The sequence below is a fragment of the Chinchilla lanigera genome, unplaced genomic scaffold, assembly GCF_000276665.1.
Source record: "Chinchilla lanigera isolate Chin_1 unplaced genomic scaffold, ChiLan1.0 scaffold00001, whole genome shotgun sequence".
In the NCBI taxonomy this organism is placed as follows: Eukaryota; Metazoa; Chordata; class Mammalia; order Rodentia; family Chinchillidae; genus Chinchilla; species Chinchilla lanigera.
The window spans coordinates 31,586,069-31,607,911 of record NW_004955402.1 but is presented as its reverse complement, the minus strand read 5'-3'; the positions used below and the strand labels follow the sequence as shown (position 1 = coordinate 31,607,911).

The 21,843-nt window shown below is 39.2% G+C and overlaps 1 protein-coding gene across 2 annotated transcripts in view; it reads left to right on the top strand.

Moving 5' to 3' along the window:
- The window catches only part of Pstpip2 (proline-serine-threonine phosphatase interacting protein 2), a 99,567-nt gene that overhangs the window by 29,990 nt on the left and 47,734 nt on the right, over positions 1-21,843 (top strand). Inside the window, exons 1-2 of one of the 2 annotated variants that reach the window (XM_013510408.1) lie at positions 16,329-16,406; positions 16,516-16,616. In XM_013510408.1, the coding sequence (XP_013365862.1) occupies positions 16,344-16,406; positions 16,516-16,616 (164 nt within the window). In that variant the 5' untranslated portion in view covers positions 16,329-16,343. Of the gene's footprint in view, positions 1-16,328; positions 16,407-16,515; positions 16,617-21,843 lie in introns of those variants that run through there. The other variant, XM_005372863.2, reaches the window with a different exon arrangement.

Here is a 21,843-nt window from a genome sequence, read left to right as displayed (position 1 = left end):
CAGAGATCCTCCTGCCTCAGCCTCCCAAGTACTGGGATTGCAGGAGTATTGTAATTACAGGAGTACTGGGATTACAGGAGTACATGCACCACCACACCTGGCCCTCTTCTTATTTCTTTTACTAGATTCATCTTGTTTTACCAGGTTGGGGGTCTTGTCCAGGTTCTTGATGTCCCAGAAGAAGAACCGAGTACCAGCAGGATTAATGATTTATTTGAAAGAGGAAAGACAAAATACACTCCACAATTCAGAAGATCATCAATATATTGAACATCTTTACTTGCAAAGGATGGAAAACACAGAAGAAATGGACAGATTCCTAGAAGCATATGAATTACCAAAGCTGAAACAAGAAGATATAAAAATTCTGAATAACTCAGTATCAGTTAATGAAATTGAAAATGTAATAAAAACTTACCAACAGAGAAAAGCCCAGGTCCTGATGGATTCATGGCTGAATTCTACAAGAAATTTAGAGAAGAGTTAATGCCAATATTCCTCAAACTCTTTAAAGAAATTGAAAGGGGAGTAATTCTCCCTAACTCATTCTTGGAGGCAAGTATTACTGTGATACTAAAACCACAGAAAGACCCAACCAAAAAAAGAGAACTATAGGCCAGTCTCCCTAATGAATATAGATGCAAAAATCCTCAATAAAATACTAGCAAATAGAATGCAGTAGATCATCAAGAAGATTATACCCTATGACCAAGTGGTTTCATCCCAGGAATGCAGGGATGGTTCAGTATACACAAATAAATAATACACCATATCAACAGAACCAAAGACAAAAACCACATGATCATCTCAATAGATGCAGAAAAAGCTTTTGATAAAGTCCAACACTCTTTCATGGTAAAACCCTACAGAAAATTGGAATAGATGGCTTTTACCTCAATCTGATAAAAGCCATCTGTGACAAACCAACAGCCAACATCATATTAAATGGACAAGAGCTGAAATCTTTCAATCTAAAATCAGGAACAAGACAAGTATGTCCACTAACACCTATTCAATATAGTTCTGGAAATATCAGCCAGAGCAATTATAAAAGAGAGAGAAATGAAAGGAATAAGGATAGGAAAGGAAATTAAATTATCATTGTTTGCAGATGAAATGATACTCTACATAGAAGACCCCAAAAACTCCACCAAAAGACTTCTAGAATTAGTAACCAGATTCAGTAGTGTAGCTAGATACAAAGTCATCACTCAAAAATCAATAGCATTCCTGTACACAAACAACAAACTCACTGAGAGAGAAATTAGGGAAACCACACCCTTCACAATAGCATCCAAAAAAAATGAAATACTTAGGAATCAATCTAACAAATGAACTAAAAGATCTATACACTGAAAATTACAGCACTCTGAGAAAAGAGATCAAAGAGGATATCAGAAAAGGGAAAGATATTCCTTTCTCATGGATAGGAAGAGCCAACATTGTGAAAATGGTCATACTCCCAAAACTGTTACACAGATTTAATGCAATCCCAATCCAAATACCATTAGCATACATCACAGATCTAGAGAAAACATTCCTACAATTCATTTGGAAACAGAAGAGACCTAGAGGGCTGGGGATGTAGCTCAATGGCACAGTGCTTACCTGGCAATCGCAAGGTCCTGAGTTTGATTCCCAGAGTGGGAAAACATTTTAGCTAATTGTCCCTCAGACAAAGGACTTCTATCTAGAACATATAAAGAATTGAAAGAGATGAGGCCCCTCCTAATTCAAAGACCCAATCAAAAAATGGGCATCTGAGATGAATATACACTTCTCAGATGAAGAAATACAAATGGCAAATGAATATATGAAAAATGTTCAACATCATTCATTGGTCATTTGAGAAATGCCAATTAAAACAATACTGAGATTCCATCTCACCCCAGCAAAGAATGGCTATCATCACGAAGTCAACCCATAACAAATACTGGACGGGCTGTGAGGAATAAGGAACCCATCTCCACTGTTGGTGGGAGTGTAGACTGGGTACAACCATTGTGGAAATCAGTGTGGAGATTCCTGAAAACCCTAGGATTAGAGGTTCCCTAGTCCCCTTCTAGGTATCTTCCCAGAAGAATTAAAAATATCATACTGCAGTGATACATGTGTATCTATGTTTATAGCAGCACAATTCATAATAGCTAAATGTTGGAAACAATCCAGATGCCCATCAACTGAAGAATGGATAAAAAAGATGTGGTCTTTTTATACAGTGGAATACTACTCAGCTATAAAGAAGGATAAACTTGAGCCTTTTGTAGGTAAATGGATGCAACTAGAGACCATACTCATAAGTGAAGTAAACCAGACTTGCATGTATAAACATTGTCTTGTCTCCCTAGTGTAAGAAACTGAAAGAATAAATAAGCTCCAAAATCTACAATAGATAATGTGAAAAGGAAAGAAACTTTTCAAAAGAAAAGAACAACTGGAATGGGGAAAAGGAGAAAAGAAAGAAGGGAAAAGAAAAAAATATATATACAAGATAATTAATATAATTATACTTCTAATTTTTTTAGTTAATTGAAAGGATTGATTTATTCTTACATTGTTTGATCAATTTTGCATGCCTATATCTTATTATCTGAGCAACTACTTTGATGATAACAATATGCAATATATTAACCATTTTTAATTTCCTGTTATCCTGTTTTGAAACTTTATGTTATTGTTTTCCTCTCTAAAAAAAGGAAAAAAAAAAAAAACACCCAAAACCCCAAACCCAAAGCAAAACAAAACAAAAATATTCTCCACAGATGGGAGCAGGTTAGTAAGAACTCCTGGCTCTAAGGGGGCTTGGTGCCGAGGGTTTTGAACCTTACAGTTTGGGGTAAAATTGAGGGCAATTTGGGGTGGGACTGAAGAGTTGGTCTGAAGTATGAGCAGTTTGACTTGGCCCCTCTTTTGGAGTTTTGACCTTTTATGATCCTTGTAGGAACTGTTACGGTATCGAAAACCCATGGGGGTAGTCAGATCTGCATAGTCATTGGCATGGCAGTTAGGGTTGAAGTCAGCAAGGGTTGCAGAAGACGGCTGGGGACATGCTCAGGGATTTACTGTGTCTAAGCTAAGTTACCTTGTTACCTGGTTACCTGGTTACCTTTCCCCTTGTATTTAGAGCTGGGCCTCCAGGACCTGGGCTAATGCTTAACTCAGAAGGTAGGTGTAGTCCCAGAAAGCAGGTTCCAAGGTGGATTTTTTTTTTTTCCAGCTATTGCCTTGGTTACCTTATGTTTTAGGTATAGTGTGGAAAGTGGGGCTGTAAGGTGATGGTCCCTCCCTTCTTTCTCCAGCTTTTTCATTACGTAGCTCGTGCCTCAACTTCCCCCTAGAGACATAATCCCCATACATTTTATGGGATGTTGAGGGTCTGGTTGAGGGTTCGAAGCTGCTTCCCACTGAGAGTGCTGTTGTTTCTACTTATCAGGGGTTATGGAGCTCTTGCCCTGACTAATTTAGGGGCTGGGGAAGAGTGTGTCTATTCTAGTGTAGGGTTTAATGATCTAGGGTGGAGTCTGGGCATGATAAAATGGTCTGGGTGGGATGTGTTAGTTGGAAGTGGGCATAAGGTAGGAGGATTGAGTTCCTTCTTCTCCTCCCCTCCCCCTCTCCCTCCTCTTTCTTCTCCTTCTTCTTTTTTGTCTTTTTGAGACAGGGTCTCACTATGCAGTTCAGGCTGGCCTTCAACTCACTTTGTAGCCCAGGCTGGCATTGAACTCACAGCAATCCTCCTGCCTCAGCCTCCCAAGTGCTGGGATTACAGGTATGTGCCACTGTGCCCAGCTGTGAGCAGCTTCCTTAGGGATTGTGTTAGAAGGGGTGTATTTGGTGCCTTTTGCAGTTGAGACAAGCCAGAATCCCCATTCAGTCATAATTTTTAGGTAGATTTGTTAGATTTTGGAAGAGGTAAATTTTGTGAGACACTGAGTAGACAATATCCAAACCAAAGTAAGAGAAAGATTTCCACTAGTAGGCCAAGAAAGTATAGTAGCCAGGAGAGCCCTCCCCAAGTAGATTTCCAAGAAATCCAACTATTTAGCCCTTGTTCTCTTAATCAGGATGCATGGTTTTTGAGGGCATTTCATTATGTTGTGCAGTACCTGATTGGTGGTTATAGTAACAGCATTGTCCTCTCATAGCTAAGCAGCGACATCCCTCTGTTGCATTGTAGACCGCTGCTATTTGAAGGACCACTGTGGTGAAGGCATTTATTTGATATTATAAGTCCCTTCAGCTTGTAGAACCCTTGTCCTCTCTGGGAAAGGACCTCTGGAGAGCTTGAAGGAAAGGTTGTGGGAGGTGTGTGAGGCTATTCGTAGTCCCATAACTCTTGTTACTACTCCCATGGTGATTCCCAAGCCCACCAAGCTGGGAATTGGAGTAATTGCTCTTTTTGGCTGAATGGAGGTGAAAAGAGAATTTGGAAAAGGCTGGTTTGTTGGGAGCAGTTTCTGTATCAGAGACTAGATGAGATATGGTACAAACACCTGTCCAGTTAGAAGAAAGGGCACAGGAAGGCTTTACTTCTACAAAGAACAGTCTTGGGGTAATAAGACAAGTACCCAAATCAAGCTAGAAAAGGGGATGTTGTGTAAGTGCTAGTGGCCTCCCTGAAGAAACATCAAGTTGCAAATGCCATTTCTGTTAATGGTTGAAAAGAGGAAGGTTGTGGTTGAGATACATTTGGGTTTTGTTTTTGTGAAAGAGGTAATGTCTCTGAATTGATGAAAAACTGTGTGTCCCTGTTGATGAGGAAGTGATATATTGGCTGAATTGAGTGGCCAGAATTGAGGCAAAAAGCAGCAAGCTAGAGGTGAGTGGCCAGAATTGAGGCAAAAAGCAGCAAGCTAGAGGTGAGATTAGGGATTTGAGAAGCGGGTGGTCTTTCCTGACAGAAGCCAGAATTTTTATCTTGTGTGTTGGGTGGGTTTGTTGCAGTGAGAAATGCAGAGACTCAGATTGGTTTAAAGAGAACACTGTGGTGGAGAAGATGGTAGACTTGTGATCTAAGGCATAGGTAGAGTTATGAGTGACATTGCCTATAACCTGAGAGTATTGAAGGTGATCTATGACCTCTATACAGATTGGAGGTTGAGTGACAAGGGAGACTCCAGAAAATATTGGACCAGAAATATAGTCATCATAAGTGATTTAAACTTGGTGGTGTAGATTTGTATAAGTGGTAGACATATTAAGGCGTGAGAGGTCTAGAGATGTCTTCAGGAGAGTCTAAAGATGGGTCTAAAGATGTCTTGAGGAGAGTCTAGTCAGAATGGACTAATGGAGGATATGCCTGGAAGGTTCATTTGAGAGAAAGAAGTAGGCATAACCAGAAATCTTGTGCAGGGATTGAATGGTGGATTTTAAGAGAGTGTGAGGTATTTTGAATAGACAGAGTGTCTTAGTTATATTTCTCTCGTTGTTGAGACAAAATACCTGACACCCAAAATTAAGGAAGGAAGGGTTTATTTAGCTTACGATTCATGGAGGTTTCAGTCCATACTTGGCTGGCTCCAAGGCAGAGTGGCACATGGTAGAGGGCAACAGTTCATGGTGGCGGAAAACAGCAAAAGCAACAAGAGCAAAAAGGAAGAGCAGTGGCAAGCAGCCTCTTTCTCTTCCTTATATTGTATGCAAACTATCTGCCCCAGGGCAGGTGTAGCCCTCACATCCATAATTCCAGCATTGGACCATGAATCAATCATAAATCTAGAAGCCCACCTCATGACTGCTTGAGGATTTGGGGGGACATGCAGACACAAACCATAACACAGAGGTAAGGAAAAAGTGTGGGATTGATAGTGGGTTGGTACTAATCATAGGTACCTTTATAGAGCAAGTCAAGGTAAGTAGCTGGGAGATTTTATAAACATGTTAGTATTTGGATGCAGCAAGGAAATTATTTGTAGCACCAGAGAGTAAGCTGGAGTAAGCAGAAAATAATAAAATAAGAATGCAAAATAGAAGCCCCAATCCTACAGTAAGTGCCCACTTACATTGTTATACCTCAATGGTCGTTGCTCAAGAAAAGTTGTAGTGTCTTCCCAAGTAAAGTCTGATAAAGTGTCCTTGTAACAGAAAGTCTCAAAGTTTTTGAATAGATCAAGAGCTAAAACAGTATGCAAACTATGATCAGTTAAAGTAGTTAAGATTATATCAAAACTTTCAGAAATATGATCATTATTTGTACTCATTACAGAATGACTTATCTGTGGCTGGCTCTTTTCATTTCCTCTTGAAGAGGTACTTTAGGTCCTCAACATATTCATAAGAAAATCTATCTCTTCTGCTGGTTGCTTTTCTTGGGTGGCTTAAGTGGAGCTGGCTTGATCCTAGAGAGGTAAATCTAGCTATCCACACCTGTCAATATAAAAAAAATTTTTTTTTTTCATACCTGTCAATTTTACAGCAATTGGAGTGGCTAAAATGACTGGGAAAGAGCCCATCCACTTTGGTCTTAACTGGTCTGCAGAAATCTTAGGAAGGGTCCCCAGGGTAGACACTAAGTGGTCCCCCAGGTCTATGAGCTGGCAGGACTTTATTGCTATACTGTTGAATTTCTCCCAGGTTGAATATATATTGTAAGGATCTAGTGGTCTCAGGACCTATCATGATGTCAGAAGATAGAAAAGGTCTCCCGGATACCATTTCATATGGACTTGTATTTAGTTCCACCTTTCAGCTGTTGGCAGTGAAGACCCAAAAGTCTCTTGGCAAAGTTTTGCTAGAGTTTGTTTTAGGGTCTGATTGGCCCTTTTGACCTTTCCAGAAGACTGAGTTCGCCCTGCAGAGTGGAGATAGTATTTTATTCCTAAAGCCTTTGCTACCCCTTGAGTTACCTGAAAGGCAAAAGAAGGCCTGTTGTTACTCTGAAAGGATTGGCGTTATCCAAACCAAGGGGTGAGTTCCTTGAGGAATATTTTGACCTCCTCTGTGGCTTTTTCTGAGTGGGTAGGGAAAGCCTCAGTCCAACCCATGAAAGTATCAATCAGGACCAATATTTGTTTAAACCCTCCACATGGTGGCATGTGGGTAAAATCCAATTGCTAGTTCTTTCCGGGATATCTCCCTTTCCTCTGTATAAACTCTAACAAAGGAAGTGGCCTGGTGCTGCCAGAGTTATTATAGGTACAGGTAGGGCAAGCTTGGCAGATCTGAGTAGTTGCTGCTAGCCTTGGCCCGTGAAAACTTGAGTGATGATTCCTTTCGCAGCATCTCCACCCATGTGGAAAGAATGATGAAGATTTTTTTTACAGCTTTCCATTGTATCTCTTGAGGAAGGACTAGTTTATTTCCCAGATACCATCATGGTCCTCACTTTACTCTTCCTTGTCTATTTAACTTTAAGGCCTATTTAACTTCTTGAAGGGTATAAGTGGGTTTAAGTGGTTCCTTAGGAACTGAGAACAGAGGTACTTCCTTGAGAGGATGTAAAGCTGCCCTTTGTGCATCTTTATCAGCCTTTTGTTTTTCAGGAGATTTTAGGCATATCCTTTTGGTGTCCCTTGCAATGAATGACAGTGACATGTCTAGGAAGATGGACTGTCTCAAGGAGCTGTAAAATTTCCTACTTTACAGATGATTGTTACTTAACAAGCCTCTTTCTACCCAGATTGGACATGTGGCATCAGAAAAGCATATTTGGAATCTATGTAAATACTTCAGCTCTTGTCTTTTCCCAGTATCAATGCTTAAATTAGTACAATGAGTTCTGGCTTTTGAGCAGAGGTTTTGGGGCTAAAGGATTGGCCTCATGGACCCTCTGTAAACTAACAACTGCATAGCTTATCTTTCAGTGTCCATCTTGGATAAAGTTGATCAGTCAGTCATTCCTCTTCAGGGTCTTTATGGGCAGATCATTGATGTCCTGGCTACTTCCATGGTTTGAGAAATCACTTGTTCACAAGAGTGGCTAACTCCTAAACCTGTAGGAATTGGTGAAAGCAGGATTCCTTTATGGTAATTTCAGGGGTATCTAGGAGCATGGCTTAATACTTGGTAATCTGTTCTCTTGTCAACCATTAAATGTCCTTTTACCTCAGAGTAATTTTTTTTTTTTTTTTTTTTTTGAGACAGAGTCTCACTATGTAGTTCAGGCTGGCCTTGAACTATGTAGCCCAGAGTGGCCTTCAACTTGCAGTGATCCTCCTGCCTCAGCCTCTTGAGTACTGGAACTATGGGTGTGTGACACCATGCCTGGTCCAGAGTAAGTTTTATAGCCTCTTCTGTTAGCATGGCTGTGGCTGTTACTGCCCTCAGCTGTGGTGGCCATCTAGCAGCTACTCTTATCAGACTTTAAAAAATAAGCCACTGGGCAGCAGGATTTTGTCCTAGCTTTTGGATCAGGACTCTTGGAGCAACTCTTTCTTTTTCTCTGCTACAAAGAAAAAGAAGGGATTTCTTAAGTTTGTTATTTCTAGTGCTGGAACCTGCATGAAGGCATGTTTTATTTCCTGAAAGGCGTTGTAATTAGTTTTGCCCATTCTAGGGGCTCAAACTCAAGGCTCTTGACAGCCTCATATAAAGGTTTCACCATGAGTCCAAAGTTGAGTATCCAGAGGTAGAAACTAACCATTCCCAGGAAAGAAAGAAGCTGTTTTTGATGGCAGGGGGTCTGAGATTGCAGGTACCCTGGATCTGGTCCTAGACAGTTGTAATTCCTCAGCAGTAAAAATATATCCAAAATATTGAACTCTCTGAAGGGATATTTGAGATTTTTTTCTTTTGAGAACTTATATCCCTTTTTACCCAGAAAATTGAGAGTTTTGACAGTATTATGGTTGAGTAGCTTCCAAGTTGTGCTTCAAATTAGAGTATAACCTTTCTATTGTAGAAGAATTCCCCTGTGTAAGTCTTAGGTCTCTTAAGTCTTTTCATAGTGTCCAAGCAGAAAGGTGGGGGCAGTCCCTAAAACCCAGTGTGAGCATTGTCCAAGTGTATTGTTTTTCTTTTGTGATGAGGTTTTCCCATTAAAAAGCAAACAGAAATTGGGAGTTGGAGTGCAAAGGAACAGAAAAGAAATTATTTTGAGATGTAAGTCAGAACCAATTTGTGTCTTCTGGAATAACTGTGTATAATAATTGTGTATGGATCTGCCGCTTGAAGGTGGATTGGTATTACTGCCTTATTAATGAGGCAGAGGTCTTGTGTCATTTGATAGTCTCCTTAGAGCTTTACTACAAGGAGAATAAGAGTTTGCAAAGGGATTGAGAAGGTTGTAGAAGACTGTGTTTGAGAAACCTGTCTACGAGAGGCTGCAAACCTTTACAGTCCTCTTATTTGATAGAGTATTGCCTTTGGTTGGGAAACTGGCTATGATCTTTCAGTTTTATAATTACTGTGTGGCTGGTCTTGTCCTTTCACAAGTGCCATCATACTATGCAGTAGGAGCTACCTACTGACTAATTAATTTTGATAGTAATCTCTTCTCAATAAGGGAGCAGAGTGTCATAGAACAATTAGGAATTCATGCCTAAACATTTCCTTCTTTCTCGAGCTTTTTCCTTAGCTATCTCCTGCCTCATTGCCTGTTCTAGAACTTCCTATAAACGGACAATGAATTCTTTTTTTTTTTTTTTGTATCTAGCAGCCTTAACTTAGCCTAGTGGTTCTTCAGACTCATCCCTGTTGTCTTATATATTGATAGTTCTTTCCTTTTTATTGAGTAGTATTCCACTGTATGAATATAACATAGATTACTTAGTGATTGAATAGTTGTTAGACATTTGGGTTAATTTTTTGGTTGCTGTGAATACATTCCAGTGGATATTCTTTTTTATCTTTTTTATTTTAAAGAGAATAAAAAGAAGGAAAAAAACCCAATAAAAATGATACACAATTTCAAAACAAGATAGGAAATTAACAATGGTTGTTACATTGCATATTGTTATCTTCAAAGTAGTTGTTCAGAGTAGCAGACATAAGCATGCAAAATTGATCAAACAAGTAAGCATTAACTGTTCTTTTCAATAAACCAATAGAAATTATTAGTACAGTTATCCTACCTATCTTGTGTATATACCAATAGATATTCTTATACAAGTCTTTCTGTGGATGCATATTTTAATGTCACTTAACTGCTTAGCAGTTGCATTTGGCTTGTAGGATATGTACATGTTTAGTTTTTTGAGATATTACCAAACTTTTTTCAGAATTATTGTGCTTTTTTAAACTCCCATTAGTAATGCAAAAGAGCTCTGAGCATTTAACATTCTTGACTACAATCAATTTTGACTTTAATTTTTGTCACTCTCGTAGGCATGGAGTAGGATAGCACTGTGACTTTAATTTGAATTTCAACACTGTAGTGTTGAGGAATTTTTCATGAACTTTTTTGTTTTTCTGTTTTTTGAACTACTCGCTATGTAGTTCAGACTGGCCTTGAACTCACTATGTTGTCCAGGCTGACCTTGAACTCATGGTGATCCTCTTGCCTCACCTTCCCAAGTGCTAGGATTACACATGTGTGCTACCATGCCTGGCTTTGTGAACTTTTTGGCAAAAGGAATATCTTTTTTGAAGTGTCTTTCATTAAAGTGCAAGTATTTTTTTTTTTCCCCAGTACTGGGAATCAAACTCATGACCTTGCGCTTGCCAGGCTTGCGCTGTGCTGCTGAGCTAAATCCTCAGCCCCAAAGTCCAAGTATTGTGCAGGTTTTATTGAGTTACTTGTATTTTTATTACTAGTGTGTTGAAACTATATATTCTAATACAAGCCCTTTGACAGGTATATGTTTTGTGAATATTTTCTTCCTGCCTGTGGCTTGGAATTTAACTTTCTATTCTTTTTCTATTGTTTATAAAAAAATCAGTGCTGGAGATTGAACCCAGAGCCTTAGCACTTTTTCCATCTCCAGCCATTTATTTATTTATTTTATTTTGTTTTGACATAGGGTTTTGCTAGCCATTAATTTGTAATCCTCCTGCCTCAGCTTCCGAGAGTGTGGGGATTACAGGTGTGGCCAGAAACCATTTACTTTTCTTGACAACGTGTTTTGATAAGCAGAAGCTTTTAATTTTGATGAATCCAATTTTTCAGTGTTTTCTTAGTTCTGTGTGTGTGTGTGTGTGTGTGTGTGTGTGTGTATGTGTGCGTGCATGCACAAGTGCATGTTTCCTTGATTGGTTAAGTCTCTCAAACCACACAGGTTTATTTTATTTTATTTTTTCACACAGGTTTCTTTTAGACAACTGGAAGTTCCTGAAAGTATCTTCCTATATTTTCTTTTTTTTTTTCCTATATTTTCTTTTTAGCTTTACATTTGATTCTATGATTTATCAAATTAAATTGTTTGGCATAGTTTGAGGACTGTGTAAGTGCACTTTCCAACAGTGTAAGCAGTTGTTTCAGGACCATTTTTTCAAAAGATTGCCATTTCCCCATTGAATAGATTTGGCATCTTCATTGAAAGTCAGTTGATCATAGACAAATGAGTCTATTTCTGGGTTCTGTTCTGTTCCATTGATCTTGTTTATCCTCAGATCAGTACTATATTGTTCCGATGACCATAACTTCATGGAAAAATTTGAAACCAGGTGGTGAAAATCCTCTTTGTTTTTCTTTTTTGGCCTATTCTAGTTCTTTGTAATTCTTCATAAATTTTAGGTTAATTTGCACATACCTATAAAAGAGACTTTTGGGATTTTGACAGGGGTTGTGTTGAGTGTATAAATCAATGTAGAGAATGCTGATATGAAAGGAAAAAAGGGAAAAGTAAAACCAAAGGAGAAAAGAAGGAAAACATGGAAACAAAGCTTTGTAAGTGGGGAGGGGAGGAAGGGGTTGAAGGGGGGGGGTAAAGGAATGGGGAAAAAAGTTATATTATGTACAGGTACAAATTCTTTATGATGAATGTGATCATTATATATAGCTAAAATGTACCAGTAAAATGTAATTTAAAAAAAAGAGAGAATGCTGGTATGTTAACAGTTCACCCTTTAATTCATAAACATGCAATATGTTCACCTTCATTAAGGCCTTCTTTCATTTATTTTTCATCTATTTTCATTTATTTCAGTGATTTTGTTTTCTAATTCCTGTCAATACATTTTACACAACTTCTTAAGTATTTATTCTAGAATAGTTTATTATTTTTATGCCATTGTAAATGATGTTTAAAAGTTTTCCTTTTCTTTTGCTTAATCATGAGAAAGTAGGTTTTTTTGTATATGTTCCTATGTCTTGCAACCTTATTACATTTATTTAGTGATAGTAATTTTTATCAGTTTATTAAGATATTCTGTGTATGTAATTATGCTGTTTGCAAATTAAGGCAGTTTGACTTGTTTTGTTTTTGAGCCAGGGTCTTGCCATGTAGTCCAGGCTGGCCACAAACTCACATGTGCCACTGTGCCTGGCTATGATGTACTATACTTTTATATATTCCTGGATATTACATGTTAATATTTTGGAAAATATTTTTACATATCTGCTCATGAAAGATATTTTCCTGTAGTATTCTTTTCTTGTAATATACCTTTTTTTTTGGTAACAGGGTTATGATTTATAAAATCAGGTGTGAATACATAAAATGAGAAGTATTTCTGATTTTTCTATTTTCTGAAAGAGTTTCATGGTATTTATCTTCTTAAATATTTGACAGAATTCCACAATAAAGTCTCTTGGATTTTATGTTTTCATTGTAAGAAGTCTTTCTGTTATGAATTCAGCTTCTGCTGGGCATGGTGGCGCACGCCTGTAATCCCAGCATTCGGGAGGCTGAGGCAGGAGGATCGTTGCAAATTCGAGACTAGCCTGGGCTACAAAGTGAGTTTAAAGCTAGCCTGAACTACATAGTGAGACCTTGTTTTAAAAAGACCAAAAAGAAAAAAAAAAAAGAATTCAGCTTCTTTAAAGATGTAAGGCTATTCAGATATCTGTTTTATTCTATGTCTTTCAAACAGATTATATCATAGTTTGTCATATTCCCTTATCTTTTAACATCTGTAGAATCTGTGGTATGGATTAAAAATCTGTATTGGTGTTTCTTTTTTCATTCTGATATTAGTAATTTTCTCTCTTCCTCTGTCTTATTTTTTAGCCAACCTAGTTTATTGATTTTTATTAAACTTTTCAAAAGGCTGATTTTTGATTACATTGATGTTTTCTATTGTTTATTCTATCTCATTGTATCCCGCTATTTATATTTCTTTTTTTCTACCTACTACAATTTAATTTGTTCTTCCTTTCCTAGCTACTTAAATTAAAAGCTTAGAGGACTAATTTTTTTCGGTACTGGGACTTGAACTCAGGAGCTTACACTTGCTAGACAGATGCTGTGCTGCTGAGCTATATCCCCAACCCTTTTTTTCCATATTCTGAGGCATGGTCTTGCTGTGTAGGTCAGGCTGGCCTTGAACTCATTATGTAGCACAGGCTGGTCTTGAACTCTCAGAGAGCAGTCCTCCTGCCCCAGCTTTTCAGGTGCTGGGATTACACACATATGCCACCATGCCTTGCTAGACCACTAATTTTAAAATGATTTTTTCTTTTCTAATGTAGGTATTTAGACCTATACATTTTTTGTTTTGTTATCTCTCAACAAGTTTTGTTATTTTTTCATTGTCTACTGATTTCTTTTTCTTTTTTTTTTTTTTTTTTCCGGTACCGGGAATCAAACTCACGACCTCACGCTTGCCAGGCAGGCGCTGTGCCGCTGAGCTAAAGCCCCAGCCCCGGTCTACTGATTTGATATTTAAAAATTCCTCGTGTGAGTCTTATTCATTTTAAAATATTCAGTTTCTTCTTTTATCTGACAACTCTAGCCTATTCTCTTTTTTCTACTGCATTCATTACGTATTTCTTTGTAGTTTTATGTACTTAGTTTATGATTTTCCTTGTACACGCCATTTGTTTTAGGTACATTTTTTTTCCAGCTCTGGAGATTGAACCTAGGGGCATTCTACCTCTGAGCTACATTCCCAGACCTTTTTATTGTTTATGTCGGGACACGGACTTGCTAAATTGCTTAGACAGGACTCAAATTTGTAGTCCTCCTGCCTCAGCCTCCAGTGTGGTGGGATTATAGGCATGTACCACCATACCTGGCTTATTGTTCCTGTTTTATATACATGATCCCCTAGAAGAATGGTAGCCCCCCAAAACAAAACTCTTTCTCCTACTTGTAAAATTTTTAGTATGTAGTTACTATGAAGTTAACAGACATCTTGGTCACCATTAAAGTGAGAGATACTGTGGATGAATCTAAATCCTCTATAAGGAGTCAATTGATTTTTAAAAAGATAACTACTAATGACACGAAATAGTAAAAGCATATGTAAAGGTCCTTGGGTAGGAATGCATATTGTCCTTTTGCAGGTAAGGGAGGAAAACAGTGCAGGAAAGTGAGGAGAAAAATCAAGGGTATGGTGCAGAGGGTTCTGGTGATCAAGCTGAGTATACTGGAGTCATGAGTTTGGCACACTCTTCTGAGAGAGCTCTGTCATGCTCTCCTAGTGCACATTCACCTCAGTGCACCTTGGACTGCGTTCACACTCTTCTGCGTGGTCCTTGTAGTCCAATTTCTGCTAGTCAGTTTACCACTCAGGTGCTCTCAGCAGCACAGGGAGACGTTGCCAAGCCAAATTCCCCACCACTTTGAACTTGGCCTTGGGCACCGTCTTCTGAGGGTTTTTTGCCTGCTTCAGAGTATGTAACGTGGTTGCATTGGAGCGTGTAGACACTCCTCTGAAGCAGCAATTTTGTTTTTAAGGCTGGCAGCTGGCAGTTCTGGTATTTTGGGTTGTTTCCAGGAAGGTTTCTGTCTCTTTACCCTTTCTAGTCAAGCTTTACCCTTTCTGTCTCTCTCAGAGTATCTGACACCTTCATGAAGAAAAGGGAAACCACCTTCTAAATAAACATTATAAGACAGAACAACTCAAGAATCTTTCTTTGGGAGGATCAAAGACTTCTGTTTACAAACCAGTTTTCACATTGACACTTTGTACTCATTCATTCAAGAGTCTTTGTTTTCACTATTCTTTTCTGATATAAGTGGCCAGGAATAGCATAGGCATTTTTACTTTACAGATGTTTTACCATAGGCCTTTTTTTTTGTTTGTTTGTTTTTCTCCAGTACCGGGAATCGAACTCACAACCTTGCTCTTGCCAGGCAGGCGCTGTGCTACTGAGCTAAATCCCCAGCCCTACTATAGGCCTTTGATGTACATAATATTAAGACAGATTTTCTAGAAGAGAGGTGTAGGGGTAGCCCAAGACTTGAATGTAATCCTAGGTACTTGCAGTAGAATTGGGACAGAAAGGCTACTTCCTTTGGTGATAGCAAGCATCAAATTCAGATGCTGGGTACTCTGAGACCAGCTGACAGACAGACAGCTGGGTACTTTCAGATGCTGGGTCTGTGTGGAGGGGGTAAGGCTTTGTGGGGGCTGTTTTTTTGGGCTTCCCACAACCTAAATCCATGCTGAAGCAATAATCATAAAGCTTAGAAGTCAACATATTTCTAACTTTGATTTATTCATGTGACTACCTGTAATATTTGTACATAATCCATTCTAAAAATGCCATGTGAGGTTTGGCTACCTAAGTTTTCAGGGGCTGTGTTAAACCACTTTCAGGACTTGGTCCTGCCTATGGGACCACTGCTCAGCCAGGCCATCATGAGTTGCAGCAAGTGGATGAGAGAGTATTTTGCTTCTGCAGTGTCCTGGGTGGGTAGAGAGGTAGCTTTAGAAATCCCTCACCCCACTCCGAGCTGCACTGGCTCTGCAGATTGGGGCTGGGAAGGAAGGGGCCTTTTTGTCTGCTCTGCCTTGGCTGTGCTAGAGTGGGAGTGTCCACAGACCCATCCTTGGATGGCACATCCTTGAATAAAATATGCCTAAACTGTTAATTTTGAAAACACTTGAGTCTTTTCCCCTAAGTGGGGGCCAGCAACCACGTGGCATGTGCTGGCTGCTCATTCCCCTTTATGCTTCCCAGTGGGTAGTCGGCCCCTTTCTCTCTGCAGCAGGTGCCTGGCAGAGACACCCTGGGTCCTCAATGGAGCTAACTGGCCATGGGAAGAGATGTCAGAGTCACGCCTGGTGGCAAGTTTGAGGAAAAACTGAAAAAAATACCCTTACAATAGGCCCTAATTAAAATGGACCTGAGCATGACTCAGTTTTCCCCCAGCAGTCTGAAGGTGCACTCAGCAGAGGGCTGCAGCGGGTGTACGGCTCCTCCTCCCTCTGCTGGCCTGACTTGGGGTATAAGTGGAAGGGAGGGAGAGGCTTACGCCAGGCCTCCTGCCTCATCCGTGTATCTCATTCCTCTGCCACTTCCTGTTTTGTGGCCCTTTGGTTTCTTCATTTAAAAGAAAAAACTCTTCTACAGCTGTATGCATTTTTACTTCTTCTATTTGTTCTTTTTGGTTGCTTCTCTTAGGTGTAGAGCGATTCAGGCAAGTCCCACTGCTAGCTTCCCATCCCCTCTGTCCCTCCCATTCTTCAGGCCTCAGGATTGCTGTCTGTGCTGTTCCTGCTCTGACACCATGTTGTCTTTTCCACCAGAGCACTGATTTCCTCAGCACCATTGGCTATGATACCATCATCCTTCATTTGAACAATGGCCGCAAGAACTGCAAAGAGTTTGAGGACTTTTTAAAAGAAAGGTATGTTGCTTTGTCCTCTCCAAAGGTGGTAGGCCAGGATGCCTTTACCCAAGCAAGGAACAGTAATTTTTTTTTTTTTTACAGTACTGGAGATTCAGCCCAGGGCCTTCACATTGAGCTACATCCTCAGCCCTTATTGTTTTTTATTTTGAGATAGGATTTTGCTAATTTGCTAAATTGACTAGCCTGGGCTTGGACTTGTGACCCTCTTGCTCAGCCTCACAAAGTGCTGAGATTACAAGCATGCCACACTACCCCTGGCTCAGTGTAATGTTATTGATTGTGCTTAGCATTTCTGAAGGTTACCCAGTGATACGCAAGAAGTAAACGATATCTCTTCTGAAGTTCTCAGGAACCAGCCTGAGAGATAAGACTTATGAATGAAACAGCAAACAAAATGTAGTAAATACACAAAATACATTAAGCAGTGTGGTATGAATAACACTGAAGGACCTCTCCTGAGAAGGAGAATGTTGAATTTGAAGAAAAAAAAGGACGAGTGTAACTTCATGGAGGAGGAGATCCTTGAAGTAGCCCTGGCAGGAGGAGGCGCCTCTGATAGGTGCAGAAGCGGCTGATACCTGTGGGATAATGACAGGCTTGGAGGTGGGAGTGAGTGTGGCCTAGGTGGTAAGGACTACAGCCCCATTCAGAGATGAAGAAGGCGAGGGAGGTGTGGGAGGAGGTGAGGGCAGGACCATGCTGTCTTGCAGGCGCTAGGGGAGAATGTGTCTCATGTCTTTCTCTTGGCTTCTGGTATCACTGACAGCCCTTGGGGTGTGCTGACTTATAGGTCCCTAATTCCCAGGTCTCCCTCCTCCATCACATGGCCTTCTCCCTCTGTGTTGTTGCTCCTTTTATTTATTTATTTATTTATTTATTTTTGACTGCACAGTTCAATTCTTTTAGTAAAATCAGAATGTGCACAGCATGTGCAGTGCTAATACAGTAAGCAGTTACTAAAGTGACAGTGACTTGAGGTTTAATCTCTACATCAGCAAGTTCAACTTGATTCTTACATGTGTTTTGAAACTTTAACTGAAACTATTGCTTGCTGATTAAACTTGCTCAAATGCTAGTGGTGAAGATACCAGCCACTGATTGTGCCAATACAACCAAGATAACCACATATTTGAGGATTGAAATTCACTGGAAAAAAAATACAACTAAACAAAACCCACACAACAAACATCTGAGAATCTGGACACACATCTGAGAATCTGGGCTCTTCAGTGTTTTGAAATGTTCCTTTAATATCTTAAGACAAGTGTATCAAAACTTTGGTATGATTTTTAATTTGAAGTCAGCAATTTTGTTTTTACTAACATCAAAAAGTTATGGCCACCATGTCAATGCTGGGTCTGCTTAATTTGACTTAAGAGTTTAATATGTGTTAATGTTAAAAGCTCACACCACCCCAAAATAATTTCATGCATATGGTAACATATGGTCTTCATGTGCCAGTGTTTTTGTATTGTCTTTTGGTTAAGTTTCTTCACTGGTTGTTTAAGAGAAGCAAATTAAAACAACACTGAGATTCCCTCTCACTCCGGAAAGAATGACTGTCATCAAGAAGTCAACCAATAACAAATGCTGGAGGGACTGTGGGGAAAAAGGAATCCTCCTCCACTGATGGTGGGAGTGTAGACTGTTGCAACCACTGTGGAAATCAGTATGAAGATTCTTGAAAAAACTAGGATTAGAGGTGCCATTCAACCTAGGTATTCACCTTCTGGGTATCTTCCAAGAAGAATTAAGAGCATTATATCACAATGATATATGTGCATCCATGTTTATAGTAATACAATTTGTAATAGCTAAATCTGGGAACAACCCAAATACCCATCAACTGAGGAATGGATAAAAAAGGTGTGGTCTTTTTATATAATGGACTACTATTCAGCCATTAAGAAGGAGAAATTTGAGACTTTTGTAGGTAAATGGATGTCATACTCATAAGTGAAATAAATCAAACTCACATGTGTAAACATAGTGTTATCTCCCTGGTATGAGAAACTGAAAGAGTAACTAAGGTCCAAAATGTACAATAGATATTGTGAAATGGGAAGAAATTGTTCAAAAAGAAAAAGGAACTAGGCTGGGGAAAAGGAAGGAAGAGAAAAAGAAAAAAAAAGAAAACAAGATAGTTATACTACTAGTTTTCTTTAGTTCATTGAAAAGAAAGTTTGTGCTAATATTGTTTGGAGAATTTTTTTATGCTCATATCTTATACTGTGAATAACTACTTCAAAGACAACAGTACTCAATGTATTAACTATTGTTATTCTCCTATTATTTTGTTATGAAATTTTGTTTTCCTTTTTTCCATAAAATACAAAAAATAAACTTTCAAATAATAGGACCAGGGATGCAGCTCAGTGCTGCAGCACCTGCCTGCCAATCGCAAGGACCTGAGTTTGATTCCTGGTACCAACGCCCCCCCCCCAAACCACCAAAACAAAACAAAAACAAAAAAGTTTCAAAGAATAACTTTTAAGCTTACAAAGATAAATATTTGTCAAGATGGTCAATAAATATTGCATAAAACTAGCAGCAAAAAGTATCTAGAAATCTATCGTGTGTCATTCCCATAGTCGCAGATAAATTTTAGAATCTAGCCCTGTCCTCTTTCTAGACAAGCTGCGTTCAATAACCTACAAGAGACAAAATAGGATTGCAATAAAAGAAGTACTTTGTAAAAAGTTATGGGAAAAATTTACAGGGTCCTAAATCTGTACTAATTGAAATAGCACCATAACAAATGACCTCTATACTGTCAAGTGCACCTGCTTAATAAAATGTTTAGATCAAGGCACAATACTTGCAAATCTACTGCACTTTAGGAAATTTTTACCATCTTCCTGTGCCACTGTAAAAAGATAGTGTTTTGATCACTGCATTCTGGCCACAAAGTTAGCTCAGAATTCAAAGTGGAAGAGGCATTTACTGGTGGACAGTGCTCATCTTTGGCCAAATTTAGCGTGAACAGACCGTAAGTGCAGTGGAAACCTGTGCAACTAAAACTGACTAAACTGCACTGTAGAGCAGAGCTGATGACACCGTATACAGACATGTACATATTTCCAGCCTGTGTGATCTCAAAGAGTTCAGTTTGTTGCTCTTCTGGAGACTTTTACAAAGTCTGTGGTGAGCCAGTTTAACCTCTCAGTGCAGCTTGAACAGAATAATGTGAACTGGCATCTAAAATATAGCCTGCTGTATAATTCTTCCTGTTCATACCCTCTTGACCAAAAATCATCAATACCAGCATGAGTTCTTAGACAAAAAATCATCCAGAGCCCTAATGAGTGCTGGTCACTTATTTGATCAGCCATTCTACTATTTCAGTTTCATTTATGGCAGGCATATAAAAAGTCTAAGTAGGTGAATTCTCCTAAAAATTTACTGCAAGTTATCAGACCTTTAAATTTTTCCTGTAGTAACCTGTGCACATTTGACTAGCTCTTTTTTTTTTGAATAGCTCATAATTAATGATCTGCCTAAACATTTAAAGAGGAATTTCTGTCTTTACTTGAATTAACTTTAAAAACAGTGCTTTAAATGTATCCATGTATTCATACATCACCTCATCATGACTGGAATGGCTTGTTTAAAGACTATCATGTTCTGAATACCTATCCAGGGTAGATAGGCTAATCCATAACTTTTTTTTTTGTCTTTCTGAGACAGGATCTCGTTGTGCAGTTCAGGCTGCCCTTGAGCTCACTTTGTAGCCCAGGCTGATCTTGAACTCACAATAATCCTCCTGCCTCAGCCTCCCGAGTGCTGGGATTACAGGTGTGCACCACCACGCCCGGCTTAATCATAACTTTAAGTTACTACATTTTGCCTCATTAGACACTAATTCCATTAATATTCTTCAAGACGTTTGGTGTTTGTTTTCTTCCAATCTGTGAGTGTCAAAAAGCCGCAATGCAAGCTATAGTGTATGTTTATCCCTTATTGTATTTATAGATGAATCGATGATTCCTGTTAAGTTGTATCACACCCATGTGCCAAAGTTTGATGTTAGCCAAGTTCAATAAATTTATTTTGTCAGAACAGTTGATATCTTGAGCATTTCAAAGCAATAGGCCTTCAAAATAAAAAGTTGTCTAGGACTCACTGCATGGGAGGGGCAGCTCGAACCTGCAGAGGCCTGGTGACTACTGGCGATCTCAGAGACCTCTATGCAGAAACGCACCAGAAGAATGGAGCAATGGACGCAGTGGGCGGCAGTGGCTGGAATTTGAGAATAGGTTTTAAGATTTCTGAAAAAAGAGCCTTCTAGGAAGGTGGTGGAGTGGCAAACAGCCGAGAAATAGCCTCGATGAGACTTAGTGTACAGACGCTGGAATATAGGAGAAGAAAGAGGAAGGTGGGTCTCTGGGATCCATGAAGGATCTGAAGTGGGAATTGAAGCTCACAGGGAGAGTGAAGAGAGACCTCAGCGCAGGAGCTAGCAAATGGTGCTTTCTCCCTGAGCCTAGGTTGCTGGGATTAATCTGGCCTCTGTTTGCCTACTCTACCAGTGACAGCAGAGATGCTCCGAAGTGGACATTTTTTTTTTCTTCTCCTTTTCTTTCTTGATAGTTCTTGTCTTTGTATGAGTATGAACATTGTTTCTAGTTTTTTGTCTGTTTCTCTGTTATGTTCTTGTTTTTATTTCTTCTCGCTCTCTCTGTTTCTTCACCAGTTTCCCAAAGTTTGTGTGATTTTCCTTTGTCCTCCAGCTTTGCTTCTAATCTCTTCCTTTTCTGTTTTTCTGTATTTCCCCCAGCCCCTTTTTAACTTTCTCCCCTGAGAGTAAATTAATGATATTGAAGGCTTATTTACTGCATACAATTTTCTGGTTAGTTCTAGATTTTACTATGTAACCACAAATCTAGTTCATATGGTTAATGGTGGCAAATTAATAGTTACAACAGTTTGTCATTTTCTAGGCTGTGTTTGAGTCCATTGTTGTTGCTGATTGCACCACTTTAGCCAAAGTGACATAATTGTTCTAACCAGTTCTTCCTGGTATACCAAGACAGATTGCCCAAGGGTCATAAAAAATACCATAGGCCAGTGCCAAAGAACCAGCGGCTGGGCCAAGTAGATAGTAACTCCTCATCACCAGTAAATTGAAGAGGTAGGATCTTGCAGCAGACTCAAAACCCAAAAGCTAGCAGGACCTGGAATTCCAGCATTTGGGAGGCTGAGGTAGGAAGATCACTGCATGTTT